Genomic DNA, 13,320 nt, shown 5'->3' on the forward strand with positions numbered 1-13,320 from the left:
GTAAAATGATAACCACTCTTCCTCAGTTCAGTGGGACAGATATAAAGATGCATCAGGAACCCAGTAGCTCAGCAAATATACCACGGCAGAATGAAAAAGAAGGCTCGTTTTTTGCGATTTCCTGTCCTTTCAGAAATTAAATAACGGATTTCTGACCACCTGGATTATAAAACTGCTATTTCATCAACATGTTGAACATTAATCATATTACTATCGAGACAATAAAGAATCATCCTTATACTAAAGATGTTTCTATTCCAAGACAAATTTTGCCAAAATAAACAATTATATTAGTGACATTATTATAATAAGCATTTCTAAACTCAAACCATCGAAGGGAACCTTTATACTTACTTGACTTAAATAGTTCTGGGCTTGGTTGTTCAATAAATGAATGAATTCCTGAATCTCCAAAAAAGAAACTTGATAAAAATTGTCTTCTTTACTTACTTATTCCTCATTTACATTTTAGCCAATAGGACAGGCTGTTTATAGTTTGCTCTTGGATTACAGTGGGAGTGGGGTGACCACAGACTTCAAAAGAAAACTGGTTTGACCTCCAGAAATAAAAGGGTTTTGGGGTCAATGTGAGTGAACATAATGATTAGTTGGTATGCAGAGGGGACATAAACTTCATTGTTGAAATTGTTTGCAACTGCATTTAAATTCAGGTTGTAGGAGATGATTGAGCAAGAAAATAAAGAATTGGAAAAAAAGAATGAGAGGCACAGCCTAGACATGAACCCTGAGCAGAGAGAGAACCAACAGTAGCAGAAGTACTGACATGATCCAACCCATGGTACACACAACAGTTCTGGTGCTTACTCATGCGGCCCATATGCTCTGCTTTCTATCCCATGACAGCGTCTTCTCACCATTTCCCTCCCTTGAGAAATCTCCAGCAACTTCATAATTCAAAGTCTTAGCAGCTTTCCTGGTGCTTTTTTGTTTGTTTGTTTTTTGTTTTTTTTGTTGTTGTTGTTATTAAGTAGACCAGAACCTTTCTGGGGTGTCAGCTCACCCAATGGATCCACCATGACTTGGCTCCAATGCTACCTCTTCTCAAGTCAACAAGCCAGCCACTCTCTGAATATGTGGAAAATCTGCAGGTCACCTCTGAACAGCTCCTCATCAAGATGTCATCCTGGAATATGATGCCAACCCACCTGAGTAGCCACTTGAGCACTTCCCATAGGAATAAATCTCCTTATTGATCCATAAAAAGTAGCAAAAGGAAGAACTGGCCTTGCCTTAACAATGCTTTTGCTAGTTGAAGATCCATCCTGAACTACCTGCACAGTAGCCCGTCAACAGATGCAAACCACCGTGTGATACTGAGTTAAAAGAAGTGCATCAGATGTGATTGAAAATACACAGCCAAAAGCTGGAAACAATTTAAAAAATTTTATAATAGTTTGTTAAAGAAGTTATGGCATGTCCACATAATCGACTACCATGCAACCCTAAAATTGATGACAAAGACAAGTAACTATTGATAGGAAAATGTACCCATGCCATAGAAAGTGAAAATTAGGATTCCAAGAAGTATGCATTGCACATCAAAACTCTTTGCTCAAGGGGCACCTGGGTGGCTCAGTGGGTTAAAGCCTCTGCCTTCATCTCAGGTCATGATCTCAGGGTCCTGGGACCAAGCCCCACTCTCTGCTCTGCGGGGAGCCTGCTTCCTCCTCTCTCTCTGCCTGCCTCTCCACCTACTTGTGATCTCTGTCTGTCAAATGAATAAATAAAATCTTAAAAAAAAAAAAATAAAATCCTAAAAATAAAATCCTAAAAAAAAAAATCTTTGCTCAAGAAATAGTATCTATATTCATGGGGAAATAGGCACAACAAAATATTAATAGTGTTTATTTCTAGGTGTGGGTTATTTTCCTCTTTGCCTTTCTGTGGTTTCTCAATTACCTTGCAATTTTCATTTCCTTCATTATAAAATGGAAAGCGACTTGTAAATAGAGTGAAGGAATTCATGATCGACAGCTTTGTGGATGCAGAGGCCATGGCGACTGGAGGAATCGGAGGCTGCAGAGAGGGAGAAAAGATAATGAAAAATGGCTTCGAAGGGAAGAGTATTATGAGATGAGGAAGAAAAGTACTAGTCAAATGTGAAGCAATGGATGTTGAGTGTTTGGACTGAGGCAGGAAGAATGACAAGGGAGACCCTTGGTTTTCACTGCCCCAGGCTTCGGCTCCTGCCACTGCTACTACCTGGAAAGCCTTCACCACTGAAGAAGTCATCTTTCAGGATCAAGCTCATGTCTCTCTGCCTCTTTCAAGCTTCCGTTGACTCAGGCTCGGGTTTTTGCCTCCATAGCGGCCCATCCATGCCTGTATGATGGCGCAGAACATGTTGTATTTCATTAATGAATTTTTAATCTGTGTGAGCCATCATCTCAACAGCAAGCTCCATAAGGGCAAGAGACTTACATTTCTTGAACAAAGTCTTGTCATCTAACAAATGTACAATACTTGTGTTGTAGGTTTGACTCAAGATGACTTGAATCAAAACTGTTTTGGAGAAGGACCCATTGACAGAGAGCCTTAAAAGTAAGGCTGAAGAGTTTGGTTTTACATAACTGATAATATAGAAATTTTAAGCAAGTATCTCTTTCAGATAATAGGATGCTTTTCCTAGAAGAAGGATAAAAAGAAAGCATTACAAGTCTTCCAGCTGTATTCACCAGAGATCAAGAGTCAGTAGCTCTGGGAAGACTGTTGACGGACAATGTGGGAAGGTGCCAAACTAGCCCACTTAATACTCTGCTAAAGGGCAAACTCATTTTGTGTAGTACAAGTTGTAGATTCCTGATAAAGACAGCACAGTGGGTTGATGACCAATGTTAAAGCATTTTTAACAAGTTACTTGGATATCCTAGAACTCCAACCTAATTATTCCCCAAAGCCTCAAAGACAATATATGTAGCATCTGACAGTGTCACAGGAATTGCCTTAATTTTCCTGATAATATGTGTCTTGCCCATTTTTTAGAACCTAATGCAAACAAAGAGAAACATACATTGATATTGACCTAATGTTTTGACCATGGTAAGTGGGGTTTCCTCAGATCAAGTAGTATTATCTAATGTTTTATCAAATGCTTATTCTGTCATAGACTTTTAAGAAAAAATATTTCATTCCAGCTCTTAGTCTTTAAAGATTATAAATATCCTTTAATTCTGTTCAAGGGAAAGTAGTTCTAACTATAATCCTTCCCAAAGGGATGGCTTTGTTTAAACTGGATGATTTTCACATACTATCACCAATGTTGATAAAGTTTGGAGTTAACTCAGTCCCTTTTTCCTTTAATTCTGCATCTTGAATTCCTTTATTGTCTTGTTGCATGTGTTTTGCTAATAGAAAAATGTACGGGTTTGATTATTTCACATACAAGCAGGTTTTCATCTGTTCATCTACTTTCCAGAGCCATCTTGCCCTGCAGGTACACAGTTCGTGGATATCGTGAGCCACCCAAAGACAATGACAACTGTGTGAGATCTGCAAAAAATGTCTCAAAAATTCCTCTTCAGGGAAAAAAACTGCAACTGTTTCTTGAACACTGTATCCATTCTTAGGAACCATGACCTAGATATCAACAAGAGGGGGAAGTTCTCTTCAGCAAAGGCAGATTTACTGTGTGACCAGTTCACCTCCAGCATTCAGATCCAAAATGTGAAGCAAATTATGCTTTAGTTAGCATCTTTCCTTGGAGGAGTTAAAATACATCTCATGGTGCTTTTTCTAGACTGGGGGGTGTTATTTGGCATTCACGGTAAAAGAAAGGGAAATGTAGCTGCAAGCCTTCATTGGTGGAAGGCTGGCACCAGCTTGTGCTGTGAGTAAAAGAGATCTAAGCAGCCACTTCCCTTGTGGTATTGCTGGAAACAGGTAGTGAATGGATACAAGCCAGTATTTTTTGGACAAAAGTTTTCATAGGTTGTGTTTATTTTGGATAGAGAGAGAGCAGGAGCAGGAAGGGGGCAGAAACAGAGAGGGCATCTCAAGCACTCTCCGTTGAGTGTGCAGAGGGAGGCGGGGCTAGCTCTGATCCTGGAGATCCTGACCTGAGCAGAAACGAAGATGCTTCACCGACTGAGCCACCCAGGCACCCCCATTAGGATGAATTTTAAATAATACACACATTCATGCATACATTCTTGCCTTGAATTTCTCGCCTTAAGGATAATGATGAGCTAAAGCAAGAACTTGTTTTCCATGGCATCTTTTTAACCATTCAACCTATTGCAAGCCCCTTTCAATAATGGCACAGACTTTGGGGGACACTGAGTACCTTTGACACACAAGTCTACTGCCTCCTATTGTTTACTTACTGCCCTGCTTCTGGGGCGCGCAATGCAGCTACCCCTCACTCCATCCTTACAAATGTCTCCTCTTGCCAGATGAAGAGGTTGAGGCTGTAGACTGAGCCATAGGATTTTAGAGGCAAAACTAGGATACGAGCTGGGATTTTTTACTCCCTGTTCTGGAAGTGAATGCCTTTCGTTCTGTTAGAGTGTTTATTTTCTTGAGACAGAAAGGGTGAAGAGGAGAAATGGCAAGCCGTCCTCAACACAGAATGATGGAGCTTCTTGTCTCCCCATCCAGCACGTGTGTGTACCCCCACGCAGCTGCTAATATGGGGTACCTGAGGCAGCAGAGGCTACAGCTCTGCTGTAGATGAAGCACAGAGATGAGGGTCCAGAGCATAGCTTTCATTCCACAGCGCATAAGTATTTCCAATAATCAGGTGGAGTCCTCCTCAGAGCCTCAAATCCATGCCCCCATGAGAACAACACAAAACAGGGAGGAATGGATGTGTTTTTAGCAAAGCCCATTTCCAGCAGGTGATTGACTATGTTAATGGATCCCCATGACAGCTGAAATATTCAAACACACATGTCTGATGCCTGCTTTGGAGGGCATCTCACCAGCATTCAGCTAATGCTATCACCCCTGATTGACAGGACTATTATACAGAGTTTAAGAGAGAGAGAGAGAGAGGGAGAAATGATAAAATACCCATCTACAGAAGTTAAAGGACAAACTGATGGATTCGTGGGAGAAGCTCTTCTGAGATCCAAATATTAATTTTAAAAATTAATACTTTTTAAAAGCTTTATGGAGATACAATTGCCATAGCACATAAAATGATACACAATATCGATACACCTATATATAGACATATATATGTTGCACAACCTGATACATTTTGACGTTACCATTATCATAATGCAAATAGTAAATGTACCCATCGTTCTTGTGTCCCATCATGGCCCTTGGATATATAATTTTACTTCTCTTGGATAGACACCTAGCAGTAGAAATATGGCACGCTATGTGGTACGCATATGTTCAACAGTTTAAGAAACTGCCAAAGAGTTTTCCAAAGTGGTTTTTTTCATTTATATCCCTGTAAAACACCTGGAAACCTCCAGGTTTTGTACACCCTCACCAATATTTAGTGTGGTTAATCTTTTTAATTTTAGTTGTTCCGACAGGTGTGTAATATTATCTCATTATAGCTTTGAAGTGGACCTCAAATGACGAGTGATACTGAGCATGTTTTCCTGTGTTCCTTTGTCACTTGTATACCTTACTTAGTGGACTGTCTAGTCAGCTTTTTTGTCCACATCTGAATTGGATTGTTTGTTCTCTTATTATTGAGTTTGAGAGATCTTTATACGTTCTTGGTAGATGCTCTTGATAGATTTTGGATACAAGCCCTTTTCAAATACATTTACAAACTGCTTTTAATATCCATATGGAAATGCAACATATATCCAGAATAGCCAAACAACTTTGAAATGAAGAACAACAAAGCTGACAGATCCATCAACACTCCCTCATGTCAAGACTTACTATAAAGCTATAGTAATCAAGACAGTATGGTATAAAAACAGACAAGTAGACCCATGAAACAAAATTCAGAGGCCAGAAATAGAACCACAGATATATATACAGCCAATTTTTGACAAAGGTGCAAAGCCAGGAAAAAGGACAGAAGTTTCAACAGAGGGTCATGGAACTATGGGACACACATAAGCAAAATTAGAAACTTCAGTTCATAACTTGAACCACATACAAAAATAACCACAAAATGGATCACAGACCTAAACCTAAAACCTAAAGCCAGCATTGGCTACATAATTTGTGCCTCCGGTGCAAATGAAAACATGGGGCCCCTTGTTCAAAAATTACTGAGCTTTTCAAGATGGTAACATCAGAGCATGAAACCAACGAGATCCTTCTAAGCTTGGGACCCTATGTGGCTGCATAAGTTGTGTCCCCATAAAACCAACCCGGTCTAAAAATTACAAAACATCTAGAAGAAAACATAGGAGAAAACCTTTGTTTCCTTGGCTTATGCAAAGATTTCTTAGATACGATACCAAAAGCATGCTCCATTAAAGAACAAATTGATAAAATGAACATCATCAAAATTAAAAACTTATGCTCTCATAGATGGTTAAGTGAACGAGAAGACAATCCACAGACTGAGAAATAATATTTGCCAAAAATAATAATAAATTTTAACACGCATTAAGTGCCAGATACTGTTCTAAGAATTTTATATGTACAAACACATTATAAAGCAGATACAATTTTTATCCTCATTTCATGTAAGAAAGGCACAGGAATTGGGGCACCTGGGTGGCTCAGTCGTTGGGCGTCTGCCTTCAGCTCAGGTCATGATCTCAGGGTCCTGGGATCAAGCCCCGCATTGGGCTCCCTGCTCTGCGGGAAGCCTGCTTCTCCCTCTCCCACTCCCCCTGCTTGTGTTCCCTCTCTCACTGTGTGTGTGTGTGTGTGTGTGTGTGTGTGTGTGTCTCTCTCTGTCAAATAAATAAATAAATAAAATCTTAAAAAAAAAAAAAAGAAAAGAAAAGAAAGGCACAGGAATTTAAACATCCAGTTTAATGGTATAAAACTACTAAACCAAGGAGCCAAAATTGGAGCCCAGACATTCTGACTTAAAAAAAAAAAAAATTATTTATTTATTAGAGAGAGTGAGGAAGAGAGAAAGAGCATGAGCAGGGGGAGGGGCAGCAGGAGAAGAAGCAGCAGACTCCCTACTGAGCTGGGAGGCCAACATGGGGCTTGATCCCAGGATTCTGGGATCATAACCTGAGCCAAAGTTGGACGCCTAACCAACTGAGCCACAGAGGTGTTCTGACTTTGAAGCCCACATTCTCGGGGCAAATGAGTGGCTCAGTCAGTTGGGCATCTGCCTTCAGCGCAGGTCGTGATCCCAGGATCCTGGGATTGAGCCCGGTGTTGGGTCAGGGGTGGGGGTGGTGTTCCTGCTCATCAGGGAGTCTGCTTCCCCTTCTTCTGCTGCCCCTCACCCTACTCCTGTGCACTCACTCTTACTCCCTCTCTCTCTCTGTCTCTTTCGTTCTCTCTCTCTAATAAATAAATCGAATCTTTAAAAAAAAAAAAAAAAGGCCCATACTCTTTATGTCTCCTAAGATAAAAAGAAACGACACCTCTTTCTTCTCCACATCAGCTCCTTCTTATTTCAACAGACTACCTTACAAAACTCCTGAAGTAGGCATTTTTGCTGGCCACGTCTGCTTGGCTATGTTCAATATATAATGTCCCCTTCTTATAAGGTTTTTCCCAAGACTAAGCAAATCAAAAGGTTATCAGTGCTTCCGGGACTGGTATCAGCAAGCCAAGGGTAGCACAAGTAATTCTGTAACACTCTGTGCCGGATAGAGCAGCCTTGAGCATGAACTGCCACATTGCCCATGCACTCTTTCGGAGCAAGGGACGCTTCTGCAGCAGGGTACATACTGGTTCCTTGAGCCTGGAAAGAATGCATGCGCCTCCTTCCAGTGACCATTTACATCTAGAGAGGCACCAAGGAGGCATGGGAACACTCCTGTTTATCTGTGTGTCTGAGCCCACCCACTGCTTCCCTGCAAGCTGTGGGGAAAGAAGTATCAAGTCCTAAAAAGGCATTTGGACTGAATAGCACAATATGCTTGGATACCCTTGCTTCATGTAAACACAGGGTGATTGTGAATTCTAAGAGCCTGGGTGTTGCAGTTCAGCAAGGCTCTGATTAGCGTCTAGAATGCATCCCAAGAAAGAGCTGCAGAACTCTTTGTCTGGAGGAAGGGTGTACACATGACTCTGGTCACCAGGGCTCCCTAGCAATTTTCCTATGACTATTTCATCCCAGGGTCCCTCTGAGAAACATTTTGGGAGCCTCTAGCACTTTCATGGCAAAGGGCTTTTGGCTAGCTAGCCCATCTTATTTTTATAAGTGCCAGCAAAGCATTTTGATGTAAAAGGAAGAATCGTGGGAAACTAAGCTTCCTTCCCTGTCCCGGTAGAAATCCTGTAGTTTGCAAGGTTTTCCCAAGAGCTAGTCATTGCTGAGTAAACTCCAATTTGAACAATCAGTGCTGGGAGTCTGTGACTTCAGCTTTGATGTCATGCAAGTGACTGTTGTCTAAGAATCAAAACATCCATTGCTTAGCCCCTAAGCTCCCAGGTTTCGGAGGCCAAAAAGCACAGGATTCCATACTTTATTTCCATCGCACAGTGTTTTCCTAGCCTTTAACCGATTAATATCTTTCAACTTTCAAAACAAGGAATATAATATCTGCCTCTGCCCATTCTGCTGGTGGGATTTGGGGGATCACATTTTTCCTGGGTGTTCTTGATCATGTGGCCGGGGTACATTCCTTGGAACATAGGCTCCACAGTAACCCTGCTCTTCTGACTTGAAGCCAGTCACACGGAGCCACTGCAACAAAACCTGAAACACTGGTATTTGGCACTTGTCACGCCCAGGGTACGGCTCTCTGAGATTCAGCAAAGTCCAACGAGGTGGATAGGTTTGTTTCTTGGTGTCGCGTATTTAAAACTTACATTTTAAAGTAAATCAACTCGGGATCTGCAAAGTTTTAAAATGAGCGTGCCCCGGCTATATTAGCATAGTTCAATTTCGCCAGAAAAAAATCTAAGGTTTTAAATGTTGGAGCAGCTTTTAAACTCTAGCAAGGAAAAAAGAAAATCAATGGAACAGAAACATCTGTACATATCTCTGCTTATCATTATCCTCTGTGATGAAATGACAAGCTCCGCCAGAGTAGATTCATGCCCTCGAGTGCTCCTTGACCCACCTTTCTCTCTAAAATGAAAATATTCTGTGTTTATCTATTCTAAGAATATATGAAACTATGTCTATATTTAGAAGAAAGTCTTCTTTGACGTTTTACAATTCCCCTTTTCTTGGTAAGTATTTACATAGACCACCAAAGTATGCACGTAGGTAAGTGAGACTGTCCCTCGTTTCCAAACAATCATTAGAGGCAGTAATGTGTAAGTATTAGCGGAGAGGAGCATTGTTGCATCTTCCTGGGAAACTAGCATTAAATAGTTACTCCTCATTTCATCAGGAAAAAGGAATGTGCTCTGGGGAACTAGCAGTGCAATAGTTATAAAATACCCACGTGGCTACACAGAGTACCTATCGGCCTCCTGCAGATATGTCAGTGCTGGGCAGGGAGGGAGAGCTTCCTTGCAGAGAGTAGACTGGGCAGAGGTGAGGTCCGTATCTCTTTCTTTTAATGATCTACAAAAATGAAGGCACCAATCTATATCACGTACACAAATGAAAATTTGAGACCAGAGAGTCTTTATGCTCATTTCTCAACCAAAGGACTCAATTTTCCTTGACGAGTACACACAGGGTCCTATCAAAGTTCATTGGGCAATTTTGTTTGAACCCTTCTAGGACAGCTTTTCTATTAGAAACCACAGAAACGTCCTTAATTAACAGACTTTTCTGCAGGGTGTGGCCCAAGCAGGACTCCAGGAACTGGAAGTGTGAATTTTAATGCTTTGCTGGAAAAGGAGACTCTGGACGTTCTCAGAATCTTATTTAAAGCGGGGTACGCTAACAGGTGAGGCGGTGCGTTAACGGCCTACATTAAGTTACAGGTATGAATTTTACATAAAACGGATTAATATTATATGTCATGGTGGAATTTTAAATACTCCGTGCCCATGCATTTTTAATATTTACGTGCCCTCATTTAATGCTTTGAGGCAATTGCATTTTTCTGGAGCCCACTTGTGCATCTAGATGGGTGAAAAGAAAAACCCTACGACGTTTGGCTCTTCACCAAATATCTGCGTTCAGTACTCTTTTTTGTTTGTTTGTTTTGGGGTTTTGTTTTTGTTTTTGTTTTCTTTCTTTCTTTCTTTCTTTGGGGGGGGGCTAAGCTTTAACCTTTTTAAAAAAGAAAACGGAACGGCTGCACATTCCATTCATCATTATGGTTTCGGTGATTGTGAAAAGGCGAATAATGAAACGGAGAGGGAAAAGACAGAAGAGAACGAACGTGCCTTCCTGAACAGCGTCCTTCTTAAGGCCCTGGAATCCCAGGGCTGGAGAGGTGGGTGGCGGAGGGTCCCTGGTCGCCGCGCTGGGATCCTCGAGCAGGGCCCAGCGCTCCCTCAGCCGCCTAAGCCCGGGGAGAGTGAATTCCAGCCGCACATTCCCGCAGTTCTTCGCAGGAACTTCTCCCTCTCTTTCCCCCTCCCTAGGGCACACACCAGCCTGGCCCGACTCCCACTCCGCTCTCTTTTCTCAGAACCCCGACCCACAGCGTTGACGGAATGGAGTGTCCTTCCCATTGGCCCGAGCGTCATTCCCTGAGGTGGCACCGTCCGCCCGATTGGCTGGCCACTCCCGACCCCCCCGCCCACCCGGCCGCTCGGGTTGCCCGGCTCCCCGCCCCCCAGCGCCGCCCGGAGCCTCCGCCCTCGCCGCCTCCCTCCGCGCGCCCGCCCGCGCGCCCAGCCCGGCCCCGATCGGCTCGCGCGGCGACCCTGCCGGCGTGCTGGCCCCGCCCCCGGGGCGCGCGGCTCCATAAATACAGCTGCGCGGCTGGCGGGGCGAGAGCGTAGAGCAGGCGCGCTTGGGAGTCGGTTTGGCAGTGGGGGAACCTCCGGGTAGGGGAGCGGAGCGGTGGTGGTGGCGGCGGCGGCGGCGGCGGCGGGAGCGGCCGGGCTGTAGTCGGAGCTCCGAAGGGAGTGACGAGGGAACCCGGTGGGCTGCTTTCCTTCCGCCGCTCTTGATTATTCTTGCCTTTTGGTCCCGGCCGAGTGTCGCCCGCTGAACAGAGATTCCCCTCGCAAAACCCGGAGCGACCCTGCCGTCAGTTCGTGGGCGCGGGATCGCCGGGAGCTTCGCGGTGCCCCGAGCGCGGACCGAGCGCGCCGGGTGCGAAGGCAAGGGGCGCGGAGCCGGCCGCGGGCGGGGGCCCGGAGCTTGCCTGCCTCCCTCGCTCGCCCCAGCGGGTCCGCTCGCGCAGGGCGCAGGGCGCGCGCGATGAAGGCGGTGAGCCCGGTGCGCCCCTCGGGCCGCAAGGCGCCGTCGGGCTGCGGCGGTGGGGAGCTGGCTCTGCGCTGCCTGGCCGAGCACGGCCACAGCCTGGGTGGCTCGGCGGCCGCGGCGGCCGCGGCGGCGGCAGCGCGCTGCAAGGCGGCGGAGGCGGCGGCCGACGAGCCGGCGCTGTGCCTGCAGTGCGATATGAACGACTGCTACAGCCGCCTGCGGAGGCTGGTGCCCACCATCCCGCCCAACAAGAAAGTCAGCAAAGTGGAGATCCTGCAGCACGTTATCGACTACATCCTGGACCTGCAGCTGGCGCTGGAGACGCACCCGGCTCTGCTGAGGCAGCCGCCACCGCCGGCGCCACCGCACCACCCAGCCGGGACCTGTCCCGCAGCGCCGCCGCGGACCCCGCTCACGGCGCTCAACACCGACCCGGTGAGAGGCCAGACGCTGGCCCCGGGCGGACGCGGTGGGGGACCGGGAGGGCGGCGGCCGGGCTGGGGGGGGGGCGGACGCGGGCGCTCCCCTTCCAACGGGAAGGGCGGCGGGGAAATGACAGCGCCCCCCCCCCCCTCCTCCGGGCGCCCGGGGCCAGCAGCTGCGGGCTCCTCGCGGCGAGCGCAGGTCGGGGGAACGCGCGGAGCGGGACTGGGGCTCTGCGCATCCTGGGCTGTCAGGTCTAGCCTGCGCCTGGGGTGGGGTTGGGGGAGTCCCCCAGGGCTGCAGGCTGGGATGGGGGTGCCGGCGCGCCTGCCTGGTTTTCAAGAACGAATCCAGGACCGTGCCGAGTGCGACGCTTGTGCCTGCTAACCTTTGCCTTGGTGTTTCGTTGCTGTTCCAGGCCGGCGCGGTGAACAAGCAGGGCGACAGCATTCTGTGCCGCTGAGCCGCGCTGTCCAGGTGAGCGCGCGTTTCCCTTCTCCCAGCGGCGGGTCACCAGAGACGCCCGTCCCCGGGGGCTTCCGGTGCCAAGCACCGCAGTATTCTCTGCCCCAAAGCATTTCTGAGGGCAGACCCCAATGAGATGGACACCCCCTCTCTGTGCCACCGTACTTCGCTTTTAGTAATTGGGGGTTTACTCTAAATGGAGACGTGTCACCAGCTCCTGTCCCCGCCGTCCCCGCCACGCCACCCTCGTGCCTCGTCCATGACCAGCCGGCTCTAACAGCCTTCCTCCCCGCCGAGGGAGGGCACCCTCGTGGGCGTGGAAACTGCCCGATGTGCCAACCTGCAACCCCCTCCCCCCCGCGCCGTCTGACACCCACAAAGTGGGGTGCGGGTAGGGCCTGAGAGTGGATCCCCAGTCCGGGCTTCCCGGGGGCCAGCAGCTGCCTGCAGGTCGCCTGGCCAGCCTCGGGCTGCGGGTGTTGTCTGACCTGGTGGTTTGTTTTGGGTTGTTGATCAAGCATGTCTTGAGTTTGGTCGGTGGCGCCAGCTAGTCTACAGCGGGAAGGTTCACACACCCCCTCTATTCATTCCTCTTCCACAGGTGTGCGGCCGCTTGAGCCCGAGCCAGGAGCACTAGAAAGGGAGGGGGAAAGAGCAGAAGTTAGAGAAAAAGCCAGCCGAGGAAAGGAGGAAAAAAAAAAAAAAAATCAGCAAATCCTAGAAACGTTTCATTCGTCATTCCAAGGGGGGGGGGGGAGAAAAATACAACTTTCATCTTTTTTTTTTTTTGCACGTTCATAAACATTCTGCATATGTATTCTCTTTTGTCTCTTCATTTATAACCGCTGTGAAATGTACATTTCTGTGTTTTTGGAGATGCAGTTAAACTTTTAAGCTTAAGTGTGACAGGACTGATAAATAGATCAAGAGTAAATCAACTTTAGATGCCTACTTTGTGACCAAGGAGCTCAATTTTTGTTTTGAAGCTTTACTAATATAAAAGAGCATTGTAGATAATTTTTTTTTACATCTATTGTTTAAAATAGATGATTATAACGGGG

The 13,320-nt window shown here is 46.4% G+C and overlaps 1 protein-coding gene across 1 annotated transcript; it reads left to right on the plus strand.

Moving 5' to 3' along the window:
- Positions 1–11,180: 11,180 nt before the first annotated feature.
- Positions 11,181–12,966, plus strand: LOC111156729 (inhibitor of DNA binding 4, HLH protein). The gene is made up of 3 exons (XM_022517779.1): positions 11,181–11,806; positions 12,213–12,271; positions 12,861–12,966. The coding sequence occupies exons 1-2, from the start codon at positions 11,366–11,368 to the stop codon at positions 12,255–12,257; spliced, it is 486 nt and encodes a 161-aa protein (XP_022373487.1). The 5' UTR covers positions 11,181–11,365; the 3' UTR covers positions 12,258–12,271; positions 12,861–12,966.
- Positions 12,967–13,320: the final 354 nt, after the last annotated feature.

Source organism: Enhydra lutris, unplaced genomic scaffold (genome assembly GCF_002288905.1).
Source record: "Enhydra lutris kenyoni isolate GAN:26980312 unplaced genomic scaffold, ASM228890v2 scaffoldscaffold48, whole genome shotgun sequence".
NCBI classification, from domain to species: Eukaryota; Metazoa; Chordata; class Mammalia; order Carnivora; family Mustelidae; genus Enhydra; species Enhydra lutris.

Coding starts and splice junctions, on each gene's coding strand:
- LOC111156729 (XM_022517779.1), top strand. CDS start 11,366: ATGAAGGCGGTGAGCCCGGTGCGCCCCTCGGGCCGCAAGGCGCCGTCG. Junction 11,807..12,212: donor CGGCGCTCAACACCGACCCG/GTGAGAGGCCAG, acceptor TTGCTGTTCCAG/GCCGGCGCGGTGAACAAGCA.